Here is a 25776-nt window from a genome sequence, read left to right as displayed (position 1 = left end):
CCTTACTGATTCATCTCCATGTGCTGTTTTAACATTGTCTTGTTTTATTCTTTGCTACCCAGACCCGAAGTGACATTAAGAATGGGACAATCTTACAGCTGGCTGTCTCTCCGGTAGGTATTCCAGTCCACCCAGCACATCTGAGTACCTGTGGTGGGATGGACTCTGTTGTAGAGGTTTGAGTCTACAGAAATCGTGAAGAAATCTCTTACCCTCAGCTTGGTTGGCAGCTCATGAGCAGCAGCAGCAGACTGACTGTTGGAGTTCAGAGTCTAAGAGGGACCACCGATCTCAGCATGCTCCTTTCCAGAAAGGCCACCCATGGGTTCACTCTTTACTCAGAAAGAAGTGGAATCCATGAGGAATGTGCCTGTGTTTCCATTTGAGTGTTAGTAAGGTCACATCCAGAGGCAGGCAAGGGAGACTGGTGAGAGAGTGGTCTCTGAGATTGGTAAGGATGACGTCCCAGCAAAGGCAGTGGAATGGCAGGATTGACAGACATGAGGAAGACTTAAGAGATAACCTTGGTGAATGAGGCAGAGGGCTGAGTGTGGGAAAGAGGTGGAACTCAGAGGGATCCTCTCATCCTGTATAAGCACCCTTAATGGTGACTAAAGGAAGCAACCAGAAAGGGAGTAAAAAGTAGCATCACAGGCCTGGGATCACAGCATTTGGGAGGCAGAGGCAGGAGGGTTGTGAATTCAAAGTCATCTTCAGCTACGGGCTGGTCAAGACCAATCTAAGCTATAGAGACCCTGTCTCAAAACCACAAAGAGGGGGGTGTGGGTAGTGGAAGGGTGTGAAGGGCCTCAAGCAGAGAGCGGCAGAGAGGAAGGTGTGGCCTGCATTGGTAGTGAGCGCAGGGCGTGGGGGGGCAGGGAGCGAGCGAGCAGGGTCGTCAGAGGTACAGACCACCACAGCTCCACAGCACCAGGTCTCACAGGAGCGTGAGCATCCAGGTGTTTTGAGTGAGAGCTGAGGGCACAGTTTACGTCTGCTACTGCATCGGGGGAGCTCGGCCTGAAAGGGTGCAGAGGGAGAACAGGAGCTTGGGAGATGTGACATCCAAAAGATGTTTGAGAAATAGGTAAAACACATTAATGTGTTCAAAACTTGTGAAATTTGGCAAAGAAGTGAAAGGTTCTCTTGTCCCTGTCCCCCGCTCTTCAGCCTGAGGCTCCTTTCTTTGCAGTTTTTCATGTGTCCCATGGATGCGTTCAGATGGATAAGAGGGTGAAGGTGCAGGAAAGGGGGTAAGGGTTCACTCTGCATCAGGGTAGGAAGCAGGCCTGCCAGAGATGATCGCCAGGCTTAGCCTTTGTCACAGTTGTGGCAAATTAAGGCCATGTTTTCTTGTTGAGGGAAGGCCAGCTTGACTGCGGAGGGCATGTGTAGAAGAGTGCTGTCCAGCACTGCCTTGTGTTTCATTAAACCAAAGAACCAAGAGGGACGCACTCTTGACAGCCCATTTTACAGACAGTGAGACTGACTACTAGGGTTGAGATTCTTGCCACTTGTGAAACTGAAAAAGTGGCTAAGCTAGGTTCAGACCTGTGAGTCGCAGGCCTGTGAGTCTCAGCCATTTTACTTAGCATCTTGTTCACCTCCCTCTTCTCCTGAAGGGGCTTTTCATCGTAAGGACCTCAACCTCCCATCTCCTTGCAAACACACACCAGGCTCTGCTAATTTCATGTGACAGTCTGGGGAAGCTTTATAGACCTTGGTATGAAGTGGAGCAGGGGCAGCAGCCGGAAAGGCTGTCTCTGGAGGGACACTGACATTTGGACTGGAAGTTTCTAAGCACAATGCAGACTGGTGATCTGCAGATTGTCTCATAGGTGACCTTTTCTCAATCAGCCTTCCTCCACTGTGGGATTAGGAGAATCTGTGTGCCACTGAGAACCCTGAACAGGTGCGGGTCCCTCTTTGTAACAGTTAGAGAGGCAGGGAGGGGTAGCCAGACCTTCCCTGACACTGAGCAGACTGGCAGGCCCAGGGCACTGGGCTCCTCCTGCTCCTTTCCAGAGAGAATGTTCTGTTCCAAGCAGGGCATGACAAACAATGAGCTGGAGTCTGACTGTGTGGTACTAAGATCAGGAGCGATGAGCGGACAGGGCGGCAGCGATTTGCCAGGCTGCGGAGGCAAGCCTCCCGGTGCGAGGCATCTACCTCACCAGCCATCATGTCCGTGAAGCTGTTCATAATCGAGGCTTCTAGCTCCTCCATCCTTCTGTTTCACCAGCATGATTCCTTTGGGGAAGGGTGATCTAGAACTTTGAAAGGTTTAATTGTCAAGCTTATCACACTTTAGAATTAAAGGGGCTCTTTCGGGGCCATCAGATTAAATTCTAGGGCAGGGCCCTCAGCATCTGACAGGGGCGGGGCTTGGCTTTTTAGTGGAAACCCCCAGTTGGCAGGTAGTGTTCTTCAGTAGAAAGCTCCCTGTTAACCTCATCTGCTGCTGGGGACTTGTTCAGTTCCCATTTCCCATCTCTTCCCTGACTCTCCTCAGGTCAAGCACTTCCCATAATGACCAGGTCTGGTGTGCGCTGACTTCCTTTCTGATGTCTAGGGCCCCTGCTTTCACTACTCTCCCAGCATGGCACTGAGTCAACCCAGCAGAATCCTCTGGACTCTGAGGTCAGGACCCCAACAGGGATGAGACCTTTCTATGTGGACCTGAGCTTGGCCCACTGTGAGCAGCAGGGGTCAACTGGACTCCTGGGTCCAACTTGACCCCTTGTGAAACTGAAAAAGTAGCTAAGTCAGGTTCAGACCCAGTCCTGTGAGTCTCAGCATCTTACTCACCTCTCTCCATTCCTGAGGAGCTTCCAGTCCAAATGTCAGTGTCCCTCCAGAGACAGCCTTTCTGGCTGCTGTCCCTGCTCCGCTTCATACCAAGGTCTATAAAATGCTCCTGCATTCCAGCTTTCTTTATTTTCTTGGTAGGAATTTAAAAAAATAAATCTGCAGATTAGGGGCCAGCAAGATGGCTCACTGAGTTAAGACACTTGGTGCCAAGCCTGATGCCCTGAGTTCTATCCCTTGGACCTACATGGTGGAAGGAAAGAACCTACTCCTGTAATTTACGCTCTGATTTCACCCTCAGGCTATGGCATGCACACACACAAAATAAATAAATGTAATGCTTTTCCTGTAATTTTTATTTGTTTTTGAGACAGGGTTTTCTCTCTGTAGCCCTGGCTGTCCTGGAACTTGTTCTGCCAACCAGGCTGGCCTTGAACTCACAGAGACCCACCTGCCTTTGCCTCCCGAGTGCTGGGATTAAAGGCATGAGCCATCACTACCCAGCCAAATGTAATTGTTAAAATAAATCCATAGGCCAAATGGTTACAGAAAGTATACTGACTACAGACCAGTCTCGGCATGCTGGGAACTCTCTTACTGGTCCTGTAAACATTTATTTAGCACTTCCTAAGCCATGTGAAAGCCTAACTCTGCCTGGGGCTCGGCTGCGAGCCCACAGTAGTAACCTGCTGCAGGAGCAGATGGCATCTCTTTTGTCCCTGGCTTCACAGTCCCGGGCTGCCCGCCAGCTAATGGAAAGGACCCAGTCATCCAGTATGGAGACCCGGCTGGATGCCATGAAGGAGCTGGCTAAGCTCTCGGCTGACGTCACTTTTGCCACCGAGTTCATCAACATGGATGGCATCGTTATGCTGACAAGGCTCGTGGAGAGTGGAACCAAGCTTCTGTCTCAGTGAGTATCACCAGCATCGTCCTGTGACCTGCAGAGCTCCTGTTCTCACGTCTGTGCTGTCAGTTGGACCAGGAGTCTAGAGGACTCTGGTGGGTTGAGACTCAGTGCCGTGCTTGGTGAGTAGTGAAAGCAGGGGCCCTAGACATCAGGAAGGAAGTTGGTACACAGCAGACTCAATAAATGTATGGGAAATGCTTGGTCTGAGGGTCGGGGAAGAGATGGGAACTATTTGTGGTCTTCTTTAGGCACCCTGTCTGCCCTTCCTGGTACCCTCTTCTCCCCTGGTGTGCATGCAGGTTTCTCCCATTTGCCACCTCCCTCCCCCACACTGTCAAGAAGGAGCTCAGGACTTGGCACTACCCCTCAGCACCTCTACTGCCCTCCAGGCTTAGGTGGCTGTGGTGGGAAGCTGTGATCAGTAGTGAGTGGCAGCTGCCCAGGTCTCCACCTAAGCCTGTGGAGCCTAAGCTGCAGGCAGGAAGTGAGAAATCTCACAAGCGGTGAATCAGCTCCCGAAACTGTCAGCCAAGCCAAGCGGCTAATCCTAGGTATTTGTTTTAAAATCTTGGATCTTCCAGCTGCACCAAAGCTGAAGCCTCTGGCTGCCATTGGGAGAGTCTTGGCTGAGGCAGACCAACCTTAGTCTCCTTCGCTGTGAGGGGATAATGCTCTGCTCAGGGTTCTGTGAGCAGTGCTATTACCACTGGCAAACCAAGCTCTGGCTTGTTAACTGTAGAGCACCGTGCCACTGCATGAATGATTAAACCTGTAAGGAGAGACAAAAGGCAGACGTTTAATCCTTACACCACATTATTGTAAGGGCGCTGCAGACCTCATCAGCTTGCCCTCACCACAGCCCTGTGAGACTAATGCTGTGAGACTAACTCAATTTTACAGAAGAGGAGGCTAGAGCTGGGGAAGCTAAAGCAAGCATGGCAACTGCTCAGATGGAAACTGAACGCCTAGCCACACCTGTAGTGTCTCCCTCGCACTGCTGCCTCTTGGCCTAAAGATTAACGTGAGATACAAGCTCTCTTTGGTCCTCCTGCAAGCATCAGTTTTCAAAAGTCTTTGTTGTGGGAGATAGATAGTAGACTAACAGAGATAAAACAAGATGGAGAAGACAAGCCTAGGTGCCTGCAGCCCACCAGCTTTCTAGTGTAGGTACCTGGGCTGCATCTGCTCAGCACCTGCCTAGGCATGCTTCAGGCTGAGTGTGTCTTCCACAGGTTTCCCATGGGTGTTTACTGAGATCTGTCCCTTTTGTAGCTGCCTTCACACTTGCGCTCCCTGGATCTGAATCTCTGTATTTTGTGTGTGTCGCACATGTCTCAGCTACAGTGAGATGCTGGCATTCACCCTGACTGCCTTCTTAGAGCTCATGGACCATGGCATTGTCTCCTGGGACATGGTTTCAATCACCTTTATTAAGCAGGTGAGGCCTCCAACGTTAAATGTCTCCTCCCTCTCCCTGTCAGTTCTCTGGGCGTAAGGCGAGAGTAGGCTGCGCAGCCTGCTGTCTCTGGCAGGAATCTGCCTTGTGTTCCCTGAGGCTGGATTTTTCATCCTCAGCAATGATCTTCCCAGGGCTCCTGAAAGGTTTACACTTCAACAGATGCTCCTTAATTTACAGAGGTTCTTACTTGATAAACCCATCATGTGTTGGAAATGTCACCAGATTAAAAATGAATTCATGTCCCTTGGCCTGCCGAACATCCTCCTTCAGTTTGTAGTGGCTTCTTTGTTTGCCTCCTGACCACCTTCTGGGAGGCGTGGCTCAGTTTTCATAGCCTGGTCCTTGTCACTTGCCCAAGAAAAGATCTCAATTCACGATATGCCTTCTTTCAAGGCTTGCACCAAGAACAGGGCTCAGAGCAGAATGGTTCAGTGACGCTGGGCAGCCTGCTTTCCCAGCTCGGAGAGAAAGCTGCATCTCATTTGCAAATGTGCTTCCCTTGTACAAATCTTCCAAGTAGCCTGCTTGGAGGGGTACAAGGGCCCTCCTTCTGCTACCAGCAGGGGCAGTCACAACTCAGAAAAGTGAATGAAACCCAGTGAAGACGCTGCTGTTCACTGACTAGCAGATGCACTGTGGCTTGAACCATTGAGAACTTCCCAATGCTGGAAACATTTGGGCAAACGTGAAATGACAGCCTGTGGAGGGAATTATAACGGGAATTGAGAAGAGGGTTTGGGCGGAAGGATTCTCCAAATCTGATGGTCTAACTTTCTGTAGGGAGTTAGGGAAGGAGGTGGAGATAAAATAAGATAAGGATACAATCAGTAGGTCTACCTCTTGCTGAACCCCCATTTGGAAAGGGATTCACTTTCTAAGTTCTTACATTTTGAAGAAACACAATTGAGTGGATACTGTCACTAAGTTGGAGGCATCATGCTGAGGGACTCCAGGCCCACTGGCCACGACAGCCATATACCAGATGTTATGATCACCTGGCCACTGTTGCTCACATGGGAGCAGTATGCTGAGAAGAGAGCATCAGAGGTTTCCTTGGTTCCACACTTCCCTTTCAGTGTGCCTCTCTCTGGGTCTAGATTGCAGGGTACGTGAGCCAGCCCATGGTCGATGTATCCATCCTTCAGCGGTCCCTGGCCATCCTAGAGAGCATGGTATTAAACAGCCAGAGCCTGTACCAGAAGATAGCAGAGGAAATCACCGTGGGACAGCTCATCTCCCACCTGCAGGTGTGAGTAAGGGCCCCGCCCTCTCTTGGCCAGTCTGTTCTGACAGTTCTGCCTGGCCCTGCACATTCCTTCAGCACCTCCTCCTCTGTGGAAATTCCTCTCATAGTTCAGATCTCAGCTGGCAAGAGGGTTAGACACTCCCCTCCTCTACGGGCCTGATAGTCTTGTTTGTGCACGTGTGTACACACACTCACTCATGTACACACACTCGCTCACACACACATGCATCAATATATATCACATATTTCCCATTTGAAGTTCTGAGCTCTCTGGGAACAAGGACTCAGCCACTTTGAACCTCTTTCCTGATTTATGTGGAAACTTGGTTTGTTGGGTGGTCACTTCACTAAGTCAACATTGTGGCAACAGCAAGAAATGTGGGCTCCTGTGAGTCTGGGATGCCAGCTCAGATCCAGGCTGTGGCAAGCTAGGGTTTGGCCTTACACTACTTGAGTCTTTTGTCTTCTGTTTCCCCATCTGTAGATGTGTAAGTCATCCCCACTTTCCATGCCTATGTGGCTCAAAGGAGATTTAAATACTAGCATGATGGCCAGCCCAGAGCAACACCTAACCCAAATTGCAAGCTTACCTTATCAGGACATGATTTTTAGCCTGCAGTAAAAACAGGTGCCACACAGGCACTACTTGGAGCCAGTCCACATGATTGTAGGGGTTAAACTGCCCCCAAGGAAGGGTAATAACACTGTTGATTGACACTGATTCTCACTGTTTCCTGCTTGTTGGACTTGATTGGAATAGGACCAGATCCCCTATGGGACCCTGAAGATGCAGATCTCCAGAATAGCCTACCAGATGCAAGGCAAATGTGGCTTCACACAGCACCACCATCCTAAGAGTGGCAACACCACCATAGGCTGGGCCCTCCCATATCAGTCACTAATTAAGGAAGTGCTCAACAGGCTTGTTTACCGTCTAGTCAAATGAAGGCATTTTTTCAGTTGGGGCTCCTTTCTCTCAGATGAGTTTAGCTTGTGTCAAATAGACATAAAACTGGTCAGTATAACTGACCCCTTGTCAGCTAATTACACAGACACATCATCACTGTGAAGCCACAACTTTTCCTTTTTTATTCACCTCAAGGTCACACATTAATAAAGACATCACAGTCTGAACCATACAAACTGAAAAGATCCCACAGCCCTACAAAATTCAATCACTTTGAAAGTAATCCTTTTAAAAATATCCAGTTTTCCCTACTCGGATCTAGCCAATGGACAGGACATTCTCCACAGTTGGGTAGAGAGCAGGGTCTAACTCTGACATGAACTCTGGTGCCCCATATTTGACGACGTCCCCTTGCTGGGGAGCCCTGGTGACACTCAAAGAATAAGCAGGCCACCAAGGTGAGACTTGATAGCCTATGACCATATAGTGGGGGAGGAGGTCCCCCTTGGTCATAGACCTAGGGGAGGGGAATAGGGTGGGGGTGGGATGGAGGGAGGAACGAGTGGATACAAGTGATGGGATAACAATTTAGTTGTAATCTGAATAAATTAATTTAAAAAATATCCAGTTTTGGGCTGGAGATATGGCTCAGAGGTTAAGAGTACTGGCTTTTCTTCCAATTCCCAGCAACCACATGGTGGCTCACAGCCGTAGATGAGGTCTGGTGCCCTCTTACGGCATGCAGGCAAAATACTGTATAAACAGTGAATAAATGAATCTTATTTTTTTACTCCAATCTCTTTAAAAATCTAAAGTCTATTTAAAATTCTCAAATCTTTTTTTTTTTTTTTTTTTAAGTTTAAAGTCTCAACTCTGGGCTCTTGTCAAAATAAATACTTTTTTATTTTAAGAGGGAAGAACCAGGGCACAGTGACAGTCTGAACGATCTCAGAAGATTTCTCCTCAAAGATGCTGGTCTCTTCTTAATCACTACTGATTTCTCAGGCCCAGCTGACCAGCATCGGTTGTCCCAGTAAGACAGAGGTTTCACTTTTGTTGTTCTGTCTCTTGCTGATCACAGATGATCTTCCCGCTCCAGCTGGGCAGTCTTTGCACAATGGGCTGGTAGAGTCTTTGCTTCCCTCGGAGACTTCACAGCCAGGTTGTCATCATCTGTGCTGCTCTCAGCGTTCTTGCCCTTGGGTCCTCCCAGAGCACATGGGCAGCTCTGTCCCTGCAGTGCCCCACCTCCTGTCCTGTCATGAGCAACTCTGTCCCTGCAGTACCCCACCTCCTGTCCTGTCATGAGCAACTCTGTCCCTGCAGTACCCCACCTCCTGTCCTGTCATGGGCAACTCTGTCCCTGCAGTACTCCACCTCCTGTCCTGTCATGGGCAGCTCTGTCACTGCAGTACCCCACCTCCTGTCCTGTCATGGGCAACTCTGTCCCTGCAGTACCCCAACTCCTGTCCTGTCATGGGCAGCTCTGTCACTGCAGTACCCCACCTCCTGTCCTGTCAAGGTTTCTGTTGCAGTGACAGAACACCACGATCAAAAGCAAGTTGGAGAGTATAGGATTTATTTATTTATTTATTTATTTATTTATTTTTGCTTATATTTTTACGTCACTGTCCATCTCTAAAGGGAGTCAGGACAAGAACTCCAGCAGGACAGGAACCTGGAGGCAGGAGCTGATGCAGAGACCATGGATGGGTGCTGCTTACTGGCTTGTTCCTCATGACTTGCTCAGCCTGCTTTCTTGTAGAACCCAGGACCACTGGCCCAAGGATGTCACCACCTACAATGGGCTGTGTCCTCCCCCATTAATAATAAGAAAATTCCCTACAGGCTTATGTACAGCCCAATCTTATGGAGGCATTTTCTCAATTGAGGTTCCTTCCTCAGATGACTTTAGCTTGTGTCATGTTGACATAAAAACTGGACAGTACAACCCAGAAGTGCTCCTAACCTATTCCCCCATTAATCTAATTAAAAAGAAAGCACGTGACTTCTTTGTGCACTGACCTCACCTTGTCAGTGTTGTTTTGAGGGGAGGAGTGGGTCTCTTGCTGTCCAGGCTGGCCTTGGACTCAGGATCTTCTCTCTTCTACCTCAGATTTTGGAATAACAGGTGTGTGCCACCACACTTGGCGTCACCTTGTCACTTTTAAAGAATTCCTCAACCCCAACTTTTGTATTTGAAACGGCAGGGTGAGACGGCGATGACAGACTGTGTACAGGGATTTCTTGGCCCTGGCGACCTTGCTCCTCTTTCCTCATCTTTGAGTTGGAGGTGATCTCAGCTGCCTCCCTGAGAACAGTAAAGGAATGTGACATTTCCTATGAATATTTAGCCTACATTGTCACCAGTGCACATATGCTCAGCCATGGACCTGCTTGACCAGGAAGCTTAGTCTTCTGGAGGAAAGCCACAGGAGACACTCACAATAGGTGGGAGCCCCAACTGTCAGCATTATAAAACTCCAGGGAAATGCTTGTAGTTGTTTTATTTACTTAAAGTAAGATAAATTTGTAGTCAGAACTTTGGAAATATGGAAAAACAGCAGTAGTACATTATTTGCTCGTTATTTCACTCCAGACAGAACCACTGTTCTGTCTGGGACATTAAATTGAATGTCCCTCTAGGCATTTCCTTTGCATATTTTTGCCCAAATTTAGACCTTGATGTGTGTGTGTGTTACTTTTTTTCCTGGCTGAATAATGCATCATGAGAATTTTCGCATATCAGGCTCTTGTACAACCATGCTCCTAACCCTTTTCTGCATCACAGATACCTGTGGGAATCCAGTGTCACCTAAGCTTCCCTCTCCTTGGGAGCGTCCACACAGCCAGCTAGACGCTGACCATATCTGGGCTTCACAGATACTCTAAACCCATCCCCAAGTCCCAGGTTAATAATCTTCACTCCATAGCATGATTTTTAGGAGGCCCTTAGGAATCTTGCATATTAAGCAGCCCTAGCAAGAGCATTTGGATTACTTAACATTTCTGTCCTTTTAATAGCACTCTGGTGTAACACCTTGTCATGCATAGCTTTCTGATTGCTGTCTTGGATAAATCCCTTCCATGGAATCATGGGGTCAAGTGTGCACCTGCTTGAAATGCTTTTCTGACTTAGCCCCAGGTTGCTGTTTGATCACAATCTGTGAGTGCTTTAAGCTGTGTGTGAGCAGCAGCATCTTGCTCTTTAGTCCTCTGATCCTCCTGCCTCTCTCTGTTGACACAGCTCCAACCAGGAGATCCAAACCTATGCCATCGCTCTGATTAACGCGTTGTTCCTGAAGGCCCCCGAAGACAAGCGACAGGTGTGTGGCTGCCTTTCCAATCTTTCCCTGGTTTCCCTGGGCTCTTTTTCTTTTCTTGTTTTCCCCAGAGACAGGGTTTCTCTGTGTAGCCTTGGCTATCCTGGACTCGCTTTGTAGACCAGGCTGGCCTCGAACTCACAGCAATCCGCCTGCCTCTGCCTCCCGAGTCCTGGGATTACAGTCCTGTGCCACCACACCTGGCCCTCTGGGCTTTTCTTTTTTTCTTTGTTTTGTTTTGTTTTGTTTGTTTGTTTGTTTTTGGTTTTTGAAGACAAGGTCTCTCTGTGTAGCCTTGGCTGTCCTGGAATCACTTTGTAGACCAGGCTGGCCTCGAACTCACAGCAATCCACCTGCCTCTGCCTCCCGAGTGCTGGGATTAAAGGTGTGCGCCACCACACCCAGCTGGGCTTTTCTAAGAGAACTGCCATAGTGCCTTCTCTGCAGGGGAGAGAACAGAGTTCTAGCTGAGCTCCCAGAGTTCCCTCCTAATCTTCCCTGGCCAGAATCCAGCAGGTTGATTTTGATGAGGAAGCCCAGGAAGGCACTGGGAGGTGAGGACCTGATGCTCCCTGGCTGAGAGCAGGGTTATAAAGGGCCAGAAAGTAAGTGGTGTTCACTTCTTGTGGCAACCCTTCAATATCTGCTGTTGTAAGCAAAAGCAGCTTCAGACAAGAGACCAACAGTGGTACTGCTGTCCCCAGTCAAACAACACACCCAATATGCCTATAGTTTGCTAATTCCTGGGTTAGAGAAGTGGGAAGGGGAGCCCCTGTGCCACTATTGTGGTCTAAAGGCGATGGGACTTAGTACTAACTTCATGGTGTGGTCGTCTCTGGTCCACATCCTCAGCTGCCTTCCTCTGTTACCAGTTGTGTGGTGCATGCAGTCCTGGCAGCTCTCGCTGTCCCACCTTTAGTTCCTGATCTATAATGTTGGGAGTTACAGCATCTGCACTGATCACTCACTCACAGCGAGGCCATTGGGACACATGAGACCCCTGTGTTACAGTGTAGGACCTGGAAGCTGGCTGCTGGGGCAGGTGCTGACCTGAGTGGAGGACATGGACAGAATGCTTGTCCTTCCTCTGGCTGGGCAAATGTATCAGCTTCCAGTCTGAGTTCTTCTTTCTATGAAGTTAAAGGACCAGATTAAACAACTTCTAAGCACCCTTCCAACCCAGCCACACTAGATCTCTGTTAAAAGCAACATAGTATACAGAAGTAAGGCTTTCTGAGTCTCTATCAGTGTCACGGTGGGGTTATGCACAGGATCTTGGGAGGTCCTTTACTAGAGGGAGGAGCAGAAGCATCGTAGTCTGTCTGTCTTATCTGTCTGGATGGTGTGGCTCTGTGACCATCTCTCTTCCTGTCCTCGTTTAACCATAAGCTGAAAGCTCATCCTGTCTGCTTCTCTCTGTGCTTTTTGCTTTCTGCTGGCAGGACAAGCACCTTAACCCTCTAGACCTGCCCGTCACTGTAAGTAGCACTGCTGTTGCAGAAGGCCTGGCTCTTCCCGGTGGGGAGGTCAAAGCTGGGCAGGAAGCATATGGGCTGGGCTGGCTGCTCAGGGAACCAGGGCCCTGGAAAGGTAGCATATGTCTGTCATACTGGAATGCTAGAAAGGCACCGTAGGTGAGAGTCATGGAAGGACTGAGGGACGCCCAGTCTGGGAGAGTGGCCAGGCTTTCCCTCACGATGCCTTTGTGTGAGTCAGTGCAGGCACAGCCTGGCTTTCTTCCATATGATACCAAGAATATGGCACCTCCTGGCAGCCAAAGCTGTGGTGAGGGTTTCCAGACTCTCTGGACTGTCCTAAATACATAATGGGAAGAGTTAAACCATTTACAAAATAGAGTTTGGGGGCTGAAGAGAGGACCCAGGTTCAGTTCCCAGCACCCACATGGAAATTCACAATTGTCTCTAACTCTGGTTCCAGGGGATCTGACACCCTCTTCTGGCCTCCTCAGGAACTGTACACACACACACACACACACACACAGAGAGAGAGAGAGAGAGAGAGAGAGAGAGAGAGAGAGAGAGAGAGAGAGAGAGAGAGAGAGAGAGAGTCAAAACACATTTTTTTTTTAAGATTCAAAAGAATGGGTGCTTATTCTTGTTTAGAGGGAGCTTTGGTGAGGCCTCCTTTTAAGCACATGAAGGAGGGTGTGTGCTTCCCACCCCAGCACCAAGAAAAAGGTCATCGAGGAGTTTCATATTTTACTTCTAGTCTGCTGGTAGATGCCTACCTGAATTGTCCTTTTCCAGCCAGGATATGCTCAGGGCTTCACAATAAACCCAGATGCTCTGGCCAGACATTTGGAACATGAGTAGAGGTTTAGAAATAGGAGAGACATCACAGGAAAGTAACAGCACCCTCAGGCCTGCTAACTTACTGCTATCAATACAGGTGGTCGAAGGCAGCAGCTTAGAAGGGAGTCACTGTCACTAACATCATTAAGACAGGCTGCTGACAGTGGAAGGAAGAGACTGAAAATTCGAAAAAAGCTGTCAGAAAATTAGAAGCATCCTGATAGGGACCATTTTGTGTAGGTAAAATTTCAACATCTCCTCAGAGTGACAGTGTCACGGCAGAGTGATCCCCAGAAAGCTTGGGAAAAGCTTGAATGATAATCACTTTAGTCCCTCCTGTGTCTTTTTAAAAGATGGTCAAATGGTGCTGATGAGATCCTCAAAAAAATCTCTGTGGAGAACTCATCTATTAGAATAGTTTATTCCTGGATACTTAATAAATAAAATTTTACTGTCGAAGTTTGAGCCAAATATGATGGGAAAAGTGAATCCACTGTGGAAAGACTCCCCAAAGGCACACATCACTCTGTAAGCCAGTCACAAGTGACCAGGCATCCGCGCAGGGTTCTTCAGCTGTGGCCATCTGCCTGGAATGGTGCATGTATTGCTATGTGCTCTGCGTGCAGTGTCCATCTCCAGCATCCTTGTAGCACATGTGTCTCGTCCTCAGGCAATCCAAGTCCCCTGTGAAGACATGAAGCTTATTGTGCCCGTAAGAAGGGAAACTGTCTGAGTTCGTTTGTACACATGACAAAAAAGCAGGGACATTTTTAGGGTAAAATACATCTGATGGTCAATGGATTTCTTCATTTTTCATTTGAAAGGAAAATGTTCATGGCTGTGAGGAAACCATCCCTGACAGCAGTCACAGGTGCCACCTGCCTTACTGACATTTGTTGGTTTCCCTCCCTAGGACATGGCCAACGCCTTCGCACAGAAGCATCTTCGGTCCATAATCCTGAACGTGAGTTCCCAGTGACTGCTTGTGCTAATGCTTGTTCCTAATGCTGCTGGTCATCACCATTCCAAGGAGAGGCCATGACTATTGGTGTTGAGGGTGGGACACAACGCAGGCTCACTAACAGGGCTGAAACCTGAGCCTTTTCTTGGACTCCACTAAGCCAAGTTGCCTCTGGGAAGCCATCCCCAGGGCCCCCAAGAGATTGCAGCTCCTCCAGGGAGAAGAGATGAAAGCCATCTCTACTGCTTGTTACCACTTCAGAACTGTTAAATAAATGCAAAGGAATGCTAGCAACAGCTCAGAGTGGTCTGAAACCTGGAGTATGCAGAGGGCAGTGTGCTTGCTCTTAACAGGAGGGGCTCAACACAGCTATGGCCAGGAGAGGGAGGGCAGGACTAGTAGGATCTGCTTTGCAGGGAGGAGCTGTAAAGGTCAGGCACCTAGGCAAGACCCCCAGGCTGACCACTGAGGCCAGTAGTGCAAGGTGCTGAGGGCCAGGTCAGATCAGGCTGTAGTCTCCTTCCCCAGCACAGCTGAGATTCAGAATGTTGGTAGAGGTGTAACTTCTAGGCCACCATGGACCACGCTGCAGGAGCTGCGGGTTGCTGATGGACTGGAGAGAAGTCTGGGAAGGGGACTTTATTCTTGTCCTTGTTACCACAGTGGTGATGTGGGATATGGGAAGGCAGCTAGTGGGGGTGGGGACAGGAGCCAAGATCAGGCCTAAAAGGAAGAGTTTATTAGTTATCAAAAACGGGAAAACCCAGAAACAGCAGTGAAGGTAATAAGCGAAACATCAGAGTCAAGCGTGAAAGATTTGATGCTGACAGTGGGCCTTGGCCATTTTCCAGTCTGCTTTGATCTTGAGCAGTTGACCCCAAATCCCTGGCTTTGATTTACTTAGCTGGGTGTGAGGCCTGAAGGAGCTTATACATAGACCATGCCTGGCAGGGTGCATGGCATTTGTGGACAGGAGATGTGCGTATGTAGGTATGAGTGTTTTTGAGAGACACACACAGTGTGTGTGTGTGTGTGTGTGTGTGTGTGTGTGTGTGTGTGTGTGTATGTGTGTGTGTGTGTATAAGGTGACAGAGCTCTAAAAGAGCTCTTAGAAAACCTGCAGAGTCTGCTGGCTTCACCTTGTGTGACTAGGTCCCCAAGTCGCTGCAACCCCTGTTCCCTTCCAGCAATTGCATGGTGGCAAGTACACAGGCTCGCATGGGTTGCTGTGGAGCTCTAGAACAGCTGCCCAGGCACCCTCTGTGGGCGTGGCGAGCCACTTCTTGGGGAACATCTACCATGTTTGAGGCTTAGTTTGGTGGATCAGAAGAGGATCCCACAGCACAGACAGCTGAGCCCGAGGACTTACCTGATTTGCTGGCACCTGTCTAAGCGTGCTTTCTAGTGAAGCCAGAGAACTACAGCCATTACTGGTTGGTGAGCAAAACCCAAGAGCATGTTGACACTCACCTCTCTTCGTAGCCATCTTGTGAATGATGGAGGGGCGAGGAGGAAGGACTAGAGATGCACATACAGGCAGCGGGAGGTGAGGAGACAGCAGTTGAGGAGGAGTTTGGGGCAAGGTGGAAGAGGAGAGATATAAAGCAGACAGGAAGCAGAGCAGCCGAGCCTCTCCCTGTATGGGAGAGCATGAGCTTGGGGGGTGAGGGGATGCCTGGGCTTGAGATAGCAAAAGACATACTGGAGAGAGAGGGTGTGCATGTGTCTGCAGGAGCTGGAGGGTAGGAGACATCCCAGTAGTGGTCTGAGGGCAGCTGGCCTCTCTGGCTCTGCACGTGTTATGGAAGTTCTGTCCAGAGAGGGTTGACTGGGCCTGAATGGCTGTCTTTCCTTTCAGTGGGATTCATCCCTTTGTGTGTGTGACTTTGGCAACTCTACTGGGCAGCAGAGATGTAGAGAAAGCCGACCGCCTGAGGTCAACAACTGAGGATGAGGTCCAGGATCAGCTCAGCTGGGGGAGATACAGCTCAAGTCTGCCATGGACTTTGAGATGTTCCATCAGCAGTGCTACAGGAATAGGGGAAAGGAAGCTTCATGCCTGGTGTATTTAACACATGACTAAAAACATTTCCGTATACCACAGATATGTTCATTCCAGGTCTTGTGTGTCATAGACACAACATACTACAGTTTGGACCTGGCCAGTGTTCACCAGCCATGTCAGCCTAGGACCATCAATTTGTACTGCATAGGTCCCAAAAGACTGGTCTAGAGTCAAAGCAGATGTGGGTGGGGTCAAGTTAGCGGAGCTTTGCAGAGTCAGTGCTAGTGTGGGCTTGCACAAAGAAGTCCGTCCCATGCTGCCATAGCACTCTGTGCTATGCTAGCGACCCTGCGCATGGGGATCTGTCAAACGCTGAGAGACCTGAAGGACGCAGGTAGGACATTGTAGAAGCTGGACAAGGACCCAGAGTGACAGGATTCAGGGTGAGGGCAGGGGTATTGGCTGAGAAGTCCAGGGAGCAAGAAGGAAAAGCAGGGTGTTGTGGGGGTAAGGGCAGGTTGAGAGACCCACATGTGACACCCAAACTGATTAGCCAAGACTGGCAGGGAGAAAGAGAGAGAGAAGATGGGGTAGGGTAATCAGGGAGCTGATGAGCCAACAGTGAGGAGAGAGGGGATGGTTAAAGGATGAGTACGGGCATGGTTTGGAGGATAGAGGCCTGTATGTGGGGAGAGGAGAGGAGAGGAAGGAGTGGGGAGGGTGGTATGGGGTGCATAGGAAAGCCAAGTGGCCTTCATAGGTGGCTCCATATCCTTTAAAGTGATCCATTCTAAAGCCTGTTACCAGTGGTTCTTCTCCATGCACTCACTATTGCCTTGGCCTTAGTCCTGTAAGGTGCAAGCCTGGGTGGGTCTTGCTCCAGTGGCCTGTTCTCTCCTTGATGGCAAGCCTCCCTACCTCTGGTGTCTGATGTTAAGCCTTCATTCTCTATTCCACCTCCCCTACCCATGAGTGAAAAGGAAGACCTCCATGAATCTACTCTGGCCAAGTTGAGCCCCCTTCCGCTCCAGCCCCTTCAAGAACATGCAGGTTCTGTGGCCGGGAGGATGCGATCCCCTGTCCAATGTGCTTGTACTTCCCCTCACCCCATGGATACGGCTCTTCAGGAAGACAGTCCACTGAACCCTGCTTCTGCCTTTGCTTTTCCTAGCACGTGATCAGAGGGAATCGACCAATCAAAACAGAAATGGCCCATCAGCTCTATGTCCTTCAAGTCCTGACCTTTAACCTTCTGGAAGAAAGAATGATGACTAAGATGGATCCCAATGACCAGGCAGGTGCTAGGGGGCCTCCCTGCTGTAAGCTGTGCTGTTTCTTCATGGTTGTGCTCGTTCCACCATCAGTGTGTGCTGGGAGTGAGTACTGTGTGAAGTGGTCTGTATTGGCCCTGTCAAAACCAGTGTGGGCTGCATCTCCTGAGGACTTGGGACAAAGCCCTTTTCTGTCCTTCTGTCCTACTACTGGTCCCTCCCAAGAGACTGGCTTGGGAGCACATGCCAGTGTTTCTCTTCCTTGCTTCCCTTGGCTAGCTAACTGACCTGCCTATTGCATTACACCTCCCAGGCTCAACGAGACATTATATTTGAACTGAGGAGGATTGCATTCGACGCAGAGTCCGACCCTAACAATGTCCCCGGGAGTGGGACTGAAAAACGCAAAGCCATGTACACCAAGGACTATAAGATGCTGGGGTTTACTGTAAGTACCAGAGTGACTCCTCCCAGCCCTGGCAGCTCTCCCTTCACAGTGGTAGCCCTGGAATAGCCGACAGAAAAAAGTGGGGTCTTTGTGCTCGGCTTGCTTTGGCAGTAGCCACTTGGTGGGCGTACATCACCTGGGCATACAAACCAGATCCCAGGGAGCCAGGCTGGGCACAGGGAGAGGGAACCTTATGCCTGGAGTGGACCTAGCTCTGGTGCTCTGTTCTCATCTTAGTGGTGTGCCTCCCCACGCCTGTTGTTAAAGTTTAGCCTCCATCCTTCATTCCCCTCCCTGTCCAACAGTGGAGAGGATGGGGTGACACCCAGAGCCTGTGTGAATCAACTCACCAATGCAGCTTGCTCTTCACAAAGCTGCCATGACTAGTGTCTAATCAAACGTGACTCATCTGGGAGTGAGACTAGTTTAACTACTGTGTACCTACTCAGTGCTGGCCTGCTTGGTGCTGGGTTGTGTACTGAGGCAGCCTTAGTCTGATGCTCCAGGAACTCAGACAAGCTAGGGCCAGAGGATGCCCCCCCCAGGTCATTCCACCCAAGTTCACACTGGGCTCCTGCTTTCTCCAGAACCATATCAACCCAGCCTTGGACTTCACCCAGACTCCTCCTGGAATGCTGGCTTTGGACAACATGCTGTACCTGGCCAAAGTCCACCAGGATACTTACATCCGGGTAAAGGCAGGGGCAGCCCCCCACTCCTGGTGCCCATCCATGCCTGCCTCCCCTCAACCCCCGCCTCCTCTCTGCTTGTAGATTGTGTTGGAAAACAGTAGCCGGGAGGACAAGCATGAATGTCCCTTCGGCCGCAGTGCCATTGAGCTCACCAAGATGCTCTGTGAGATTCTGCAGGTCGGGGAGCTCCGTAAGTCTGCACCTGTCCTGTCTTGTCAGCCAGCCTCCAGCTAGAGATGATGGACAGCTAGGTGTCATGGGGGACTGGAAGGCCTTAGGCAGGGCTAGCGATATTCTTAATCACCCATGAGCTCACGGTCCAGCTCACTCTGTCTGTGGTGATCATGCTGCTGTCTTGTCTGATCCAGTGATTTGAGGTGTCTCTGAAGCTCCCTGGGGCTGTGTGTAAGGGCCTCGCTGAGTTTCTAACAGTGGGGAGTGAGCTAAGGGCATAAGGAAAGCCCCTTCATGCTCTTGATGGCTATAGTCTGTGGCCTGATTTCTTTGTCCTCAGGACTTGAGTGCAGAGAATTCAGAGTTGGCAGATGGGTGCCCTGAGCGCCTGAGGGCAGGGCCTTCACGCTTTCCCTTTCTTCTTCACAGCAAATGAAGGGCGCAATGACTACCACCCGATGTTCTTCACCCACGACCGAGCCTTTGAAGAGCTCTTTGGAATCTGTATCCAGCTGCTGAACAAGACCTGGAAGGAAATGAGGGCAACAGCTGAGGACTTCAACAAGGTCAGTGCTGCCGAGCCACTTGGAGGCTGGTGGAAGACCATCACGAGACAGCCTCTGACAGCTGGCCAGCGCCTGGGGAATCCCTGAGCTGAAAAGCCAGCCTGGGCAGTAGTACTCTCACAAGGTCAAAGTACTTGAGAGCCTGAGTTTCCCTCTATAACCTCGAGCTGGGCGGGCCTGAGGAAGCTGACACCTGTCACTGTCCTCCACAGGGGTCAGGGAAATAGCCAATGGGAGAGCTGTACCTGTCATGGCCTCAGGGTGGCAAGTGATCTCTATGACTAGCCAGTGTCAGCAAGGCAGGAAAGGTGTCATGCGTGCTGTGCACATCGAGGTGCATCTCAGGCCTCGGTGCTCTGAGTGCCCCAGAGTGGAGCAGTGTGCTAGGTCCTCACAGCTGACAGTCCAGGAGCTCAGGGTTTTGAGGTGGACTGGCATGGTGCCTGTGTGTGAGGCCGGTGGGGCCTGAATTCTAGGACAGCCCGGCCTGCAGAGCAAGACCTTGTCTCAAGAAAATCAAACAAACCTTGGAAAGTCTAAAGAAGAATTTTGTGTGTATGTGTACGCGTGTGTGCGCGCGTGTGCATGTGTATGCGTGCACATGTGTGTGCGAGCGTGCTCATGTGTGTGCGTGCGCGCGTGTGCATGCGTGCATGTTCATTAGTCTTTCTGAGAGTTTTCTTTCCTGTGGAGGATTGTACCTCCTGTACAATGGGAGGGCAGGCACCCTCCTTTCTTCTCTAACAATTGTTTTAGGGAAACCGTCACATTTTAACACCCTTGTCTGCTGGACACTGTGCCTGCCTTCAGTGTTGCAGCTCCTGTTCTTCATGGCATTATGTACAGGACGGAGCTCTCCTCTCTGATGATGAGGGCCATGGAGCCCTTGGCACATTCTATCTTGCTGAAAGAATAGGTGAAGGATTGAGCATTTAAGAGTTGAGCTCACTGCCGGGCGGTGGTGGCGCACGCCTTTAATCCCAGCACTTGGGAGGCAGAGGCAGGTGGATCCCTGTGAATTTGAGACCAGCCTGGTCTACAATGCGAGTCCAGGACAGCCAAGGCTACACAGAGAAACCATGTCGGGGGAAAAAAAAGAGTTGAGCTCAGAATTCGTTCCCTGCTTCTTGAAATGTGTGAAAAATGAAACACCTGTCACTGTCCTTCATGTGACCTGACGTGCCCACTAGAAAGTCAGGACTCTGTGATGCCTGCTCTGCTTGAGACACTGGGTGAGGGAGAGCCTTAGTCTCGAGCTGGCCTATCCATTTTCAGAGTGGCCTGTGGCTGCCTTGTTTGCCCAGGTTATGCAAGTCGTCCGAGAGCAGATCACCCGGGCTCTGCCCTCTAAACCCAACTCCTTGGATCAGTTCAAGAGCAAACTTCGTAGCCTGAGCTACTCAGAGATTCTGCGGCTGCGCCAGTCTGAGAGGATGAGCCAGGATGACTTCCAGTCCCCTCCAATTGTGTAAGTGTTAGCTGGTAGGCCCGAGAGGGCAGCGGCCTGCTCCAGCCCTATCGCTGTCCCATGGTCTTGAGCTCATGTGGGTGGGTGTGCCCACAGGGAGCTTCGGGAGAAGATCCAGCCTGAGATCCTGGAGCTGATTAAGCAACAGCGCCTGAACCGGCTGTGCGAGGGCAGCAGCTTCCGAAAAATCGGGAACCGGCGGCGGCAAGGTGAGGGAGCCTGCCTGGGTGGCTCTGCAGGGTACCCCTTTGCCCAGCACTCCCATACCTCACCTGCTTGCTGTCCTTATATTCCAGAGCGGTTCTGGCACTGCCGCTTGGCACTGAACCACAAGGTCCTACATTATGGCGACTTGGATGACAACCCTCAAGGGGAGGTGACATTCGAATCCTTGCAGGAGAAAAGTAGGTGCATGTCTCTGTGCATCATGACCCCTGAGTGCTGGTCCTGGCTGTGTCAGACTAGTGCTTGGTCTCAGGCATGCGTCCTTTGTTTCCTCACCTGCTAAAGATCCTCTAGCAGTAGCAGCTTCCTGTTAGCTGCACTGCTGCCTGCCTTGTCCTTTTTGTCACCTTCACTATTGGAAAGAGAAGTAGGAGGGTTGCCCAGAGCTCTACTCCTTGAAGAGATGAACCAAAGTAGCACCCATGACACAGCCAGGGTTGACAGAAAGAGGCTGAAGAGTGGGCAGGTTCCCGCATGCACACCTGCCTAAGCTGGGAGGGACCTGGGGCCTGAGAGCTGCCACATCCTGGCACTCTGCCCTGGACTTCCCTTCCAGCATTGAGGCCAGTGACAACCAGCTTGCAGCATCCGCTTCCAGATGTTAATTCCCATTGTTTTTCAGTTCCTGTTGCAGATATTAAGGCCATTGTCACTGGGAAAGACTGTCCCCACATGAAAGAGAAGAGTGCCCTGAAGCAGAACAAGGTGAGTGGAGAGGCTGTCCTGAGCCCCAGCACCTGCCTGTGGTAGCTGCAGACACAGGTTCTATGTGCACATGACTCTTCCCACTTTAAATTACTCTTACACTCAGTATCAAGAGCATTAAATACTATAACAATAACTAGGTAGCAGTGCACATCTCACCAGCCTCAGCAACCCTGGCAAATTCTGCCACTCATTTCTCCTTATGACTTTGAAAGATCCAAAGTGACATACCACGGAGTCACATTAACACACACAGCAGAAGATACAAGGCCATTATTTAATATAAAATATTCCATTCACCTTCATATGTCCACCTGCTGTCTTATAAATGCCATATGTACATCCATGCACACATTGTACCCAGTTTTAAATCACTTCTGGTGGGCTTGCTGGCTGTGGTATATGCCTCTCTCCAGGTTCTACATTTATGCATTTCCCCTCCATCTTCCCATCTTTGCAGTTTATTAGTCTAATAGACCATGTTGCTTATGCGGTCATTTCCCAGAGTCTGAGTTTTGCTGACTATCTCTCTGTGCTTTTCTTCTGTCCCAGATCTGCAAATTGGCACAGGGACCTAGAGGTTTGATTTGCTTTGGGTTTGACCTTGCCCTGGCATGACCATACCCTAGATGGTACTGGGGCTGTCAAGAGGCCCATAACAGCGGGGTGCTGTACTGTCATATCAGCAGACTCTCTGCTCAGAGGTTAAGGTCTGCAAACTAGGGAATTCTGTTCACTAATGAGCCGAGCCACTTCTCAAGGAAGAAGCCTGCCTTCGTGTCCTGTTTGCTTCCCCCTGGGGCAGTGTGTGGAGAAGAGAGACTTCTGTACCTGCTTCTAGAGCAGTGAGTTGTTTGCTGGTCTCATACAAAGTCTCTGTTTTGTTTTTTGTATTCTCTGAGCACACGGGTTAGCCAGGCACTTGTGACTTGCTGTACTGCAGTTCTTCTCTTGATGCTCCAGTTGCCTCAGCTCGTCAGCAGTTTGTCTTTGCTGGAGTTGTTTAGTTTTTTTGATTTTTTAGACAGGGTTTCTCTGTGTAGCCTTGGCTGTCCTGGACTCTCTTTGTAGACCAGGCTGGCCTTGAGCTCACAGAGATCCGCCTGCCTCTGCCTCCCAGCGTGCTGGGATTACAGGCGTGCATCACCACACCCGGTTCTCTCAGGACTTTTTTGTGCCAATATAGAGGAAACCAATCATCTTGGGATATAAGATAAAAACATAGACTGGTATACAGTCCTGGCATTCATGGTTCTGAGTGTTGAAAATACTTTGCTGCAATCATTTTTGTTTGTTTGATTTCTTGAGTAGCATGGGTCTTCCCATGTAGCCCAGACTCACCTTGGTTCCTCAACCTCTGGAGTGCAGGGATCCAGGCAGGCACCAGCATCACAGTTCCAAATTTAAATAACTACCACCACATTCTAGGTGTGACTATGGCAGGAAGTAGGTGAGTTAAGGTCAGTTACACTGCCCTTGGGTCCAGCCACACCTGAGCACATGCCTAGGGACCTTGGTGATGTCATAACTGATCACTGCTCCAGGTCACTCGGACTTTTTTTCCGTAGGAGGTGTTGGAATTGGCCTTCTCCATCCTGTATGATCCTGATGAGACGTTGAATTTTATTGCTCCTAATAAATATGAGGTAAGCATTGTACTACACTGCTTTCAACAGGAGTGCCCTCACTGGGTGCGGCTCTTCGTTGGAGAGGAGGTGTGGCCAGCACAGTAGTGTCCCTCTGAAGGCAGGGAGCTACAATGGATCACCAAGTTCGTGGGCCTTTCCACCTTACTCTTTTGTGTGTGATATGTAGACCAGGCTGGCCTTGAATTCACAGAGCTCTTCTTTCCCCTGCTCCCCATGGCTGGAATTAAAGATGTGCACCACCACACCAGCCTTTCCCCTCGCTCCTTAGGAGCAGCTAGCAGTTATTAAGTTAGGCCCAGCATGGGGGTGGTTTTCTTCTTTGCAATCTTGATATCACATCTCCCAGGGGAGTTGAATCCCAGTTACATGGAGCAGACTCAATCTAGGCTGTGGAGCCAGTTGGAGCTGCTCCACCCAACAAGAGGATCCCAGTTCACCTATAGCCCAGGAAGATGTGAGTGCCAGACTCAGTTAAATTGCAGATATGAGAGCCTGTTGTTGAGCTCCTGGAGTTAGGCTTCAGGAGGAGCAGTACTGGGGCCAGTGGTCCCAGCAAAGCCCAGTGAGCAGAGCACAGAAAACGAAGACAGCAGCAGAGGGCTGGCAGGGCATAGCCTCTGCGATACCCTTGCATTCTACACTTGATCTTAGCCAAAAGGCCAAGAAGCGATACCCTTGCATTCTTAGAGCTGGCTTAATTTTTGTTGTTACTTGCTTTGTTTTTCTGAGACAGGGTCTCATGCAGCTTGAAGCTGGTCTCAGACTTCCTGTAGCTGAGGCTAGCCTTGAACCCCGATCCTCCTGCCTATAATCTCCCAAGTACTTGGATGTTATAAGCATGTTCCATCATGCAGGAAATGCCAATTCTTTTGTGCTTCCCTTGAAAACTTTTTCAAAGACATTAATTGGCCTTTAAAACAAAAAACAAAAACAAAAATGGCAATATTGAGTCCCTGTGGGCTTCATACTCTTTTCATTGAGTATGTGTTTTCTGCTCCCATTTCTTCTCACTGTTCTGGTACTGATTTCCATCTTCTTGTATTCCTTAATTGCACTGTAGATCACATTTCGCATTATTTTTTGAAGTGTTCACATAAATCCCCTATAAAGCTATCATTGATAGTGACAGTCCTCTCCTAGCTGCCCTTGTTCTTGTCTCCGCTGAGTTTGGCATATTCTGAATGGTACCAAACAGCACTGCCTTGAGTCCCACTGCAGCCACACAGCAGCCACTGTGTGACATTTGCAACTTGCCCACAGTACTGCATCTGGATTGATGGACTCAGCGCCCTCCTGGGGAAGGACATGTCCAGCGAGCTAACCAAGAGCGACCTGGACACACTGCTGAGCATGGAGATGAAGCTGCGGCTTCTGGACTTGGAGAACATCCAGATCCCCGAGGCACCACCACCAGTCCCTAAGGAGCCCAGCAGCTATGACTTCGTCTATCACTATGGCTGAGCAGGAAGGGACTGGGGCCCAGGAGAGACACTGGCAGCCTGTGCCTTGCCCTCCAATTGAACAAACTCTATAGTGATCGCGGCAACTGCTCCTCAAACCCACTGGGACCCAGAGCTTCTCTTGGTCCCTTCCACTAGGAGTCATGAAGTCAGGGCCTGCTGCCCTCCTCAGCACCACAGAGCCTGGAGGGGTGAACTCAAGACGCTCTTGCCTCCCACCCTGAGTCTGCATCTGGAACTGGACATACTGCCGGCCACCCCCTTTCCTTTTGAGCCTACTCTCTGGTTTTACTGGAGAACTCATGCAGGCTGCAGCTGGCCCAGGAAAGGCTGCCCATGGGCACATGCATCCTGGGGAAGGGGAGAGCCTTGGAGTGACTGTTTTCAAGTGGTTCAGGCAGGGCGGGGCCTTGAGCTTTTGCTTAATAAGCCTCTGAAGGCTCGTTCCAACCTTATCCTGTGCCAAGATACTGCTGCCTCTGGGATTTGGTCCTGACATCTCTAGTCTCTAGAGGTGTCAGTCTCTCTTGCCCATCCAGCTATCAAAAAAGGTAGTAATTTCCTCCCCAAGCACTCAGTCTCATCCTAGCCAGGCAGAGGCTTCCAGCCTGAGGCTTGCTCTCTTAGGCTCCAGGAATGCTGCAGGGAAAGTCAGACTGAGGCCTTCCAGCTCACCCTCCATTTCTGTCTTCCTTGCTGAGGAAGAATGTTCCCATGCCCCTAGTTACAGGCCCATGTGTTTGCTTTCCTGTTGGCCCCCAACCTGGGCAGTTTGCCTTCCCTTTATCTCCTTCCTGGCACCGTGGTTTCTGCCATTAGCCATGACTTCAAGAAGCGGCTGGGGCCACAGCTGTGCCATGGCCTTCTCTGGTGCTGCAGCACTTGGAGCACACACACAGCCTCTCTCCTTGGACGCATGTTAACATGGTGGTATTTAGTACTGGTAGCCTGGCATGGTAGGTACTACCCAATGAAGAGTGTACTATATATTTTCTTTACTATAGGCCATACTCATACAGACTGTATATATATTTATATAAGATCTTCCTGTCCTAGGATAGAATGTTTAAGGGAAAATAAATTTGAGAGCAGAAATGCAGTGTTCTCATGAACTAAGAATGTAACCGGAGAGCAGCCAGGAGCTTCCTGTCAGTGACTGTGTTTTCAATAAATACTCTTTCATGTAG

The 25776-nt window shown here is 50.0% G+C and overlaps 1 protein-coding gene across 2 annotated transcripts in view; it reads left to right on the top strand.

The window, feature by feature from the left end:
• Positions 1-25776, top strand: part of Elmo2 (engulfment and cell motility 2) — a 37473-nt gene extending 11697 nt beyond the window's left edge. Inside the window, exons 5-21 of one of the 2 annotated variants that reach the window (XM_051143805.1) lie at positions 63-113; positions 3540-3721; positions 5057-5156; positions 6275-6426; positions 10578-10656; positions 13879-13929; positions 17103-17225; positions 17516-17650; positions 18238-18342; positions 18424-18532; positions 18946-19082; positions 20387-20550; positions 20647-20759; positions 20847-20954; positions 21398-21480; positions 23049-23126; positions 24390-25775. In XM_051143805.1, the coding sequence (XP_050999762.1) occupies positions 63-113; positions 3540-3721; positions 5057-5156; positions 6275-6426; positions 10578-10656; positions 13879-13929; positions 17103-17225; positions 17516-17650; positions 18238-18342; positions 18424-18532; positions 18946-19082; positions 20387-20550; positions 20647-20759; positions 20847-20954; positions 21398-21480; positions 23049-23126; positions 24390-24590 (1971 nt within the window). In that variant the 3' untranslated portion in view covers positions 24591-25775. Of the gene's footprint in view, positions 1-62; positions 114-3539; positions 3722-4990; positions 5157-6274; positions 6427-10577; positions 10657-13878; positions 13930-17102; positions 17226-17515; positions 17651-18237; positions 18343-18423; positions 18533-18945; positions 19083-20386; positions 20551-20646; positions 20760-20846; positions 20955-21397; positions 21481-23048; positions 23127-24389 lie in introns of those variants that run through there. The other variant, XM_051143806.1, reaches the window with a different exon arrangement.

This window comes from Acomys russatus, chromosome 4, assembly GCF_903995435.1.
Source record: "Acomys russatus chromosome 4, mAcoRus1.1, whole genome shotgun sequence".
NCBI lineage: Eukaryota > Metazoa > Chordata > Mammalia > Rodentia > Muridae > Acomys > Acomys russatus.
This window is presented reverse-complemented; position numbering and strand designations above follow the sequence as displayed.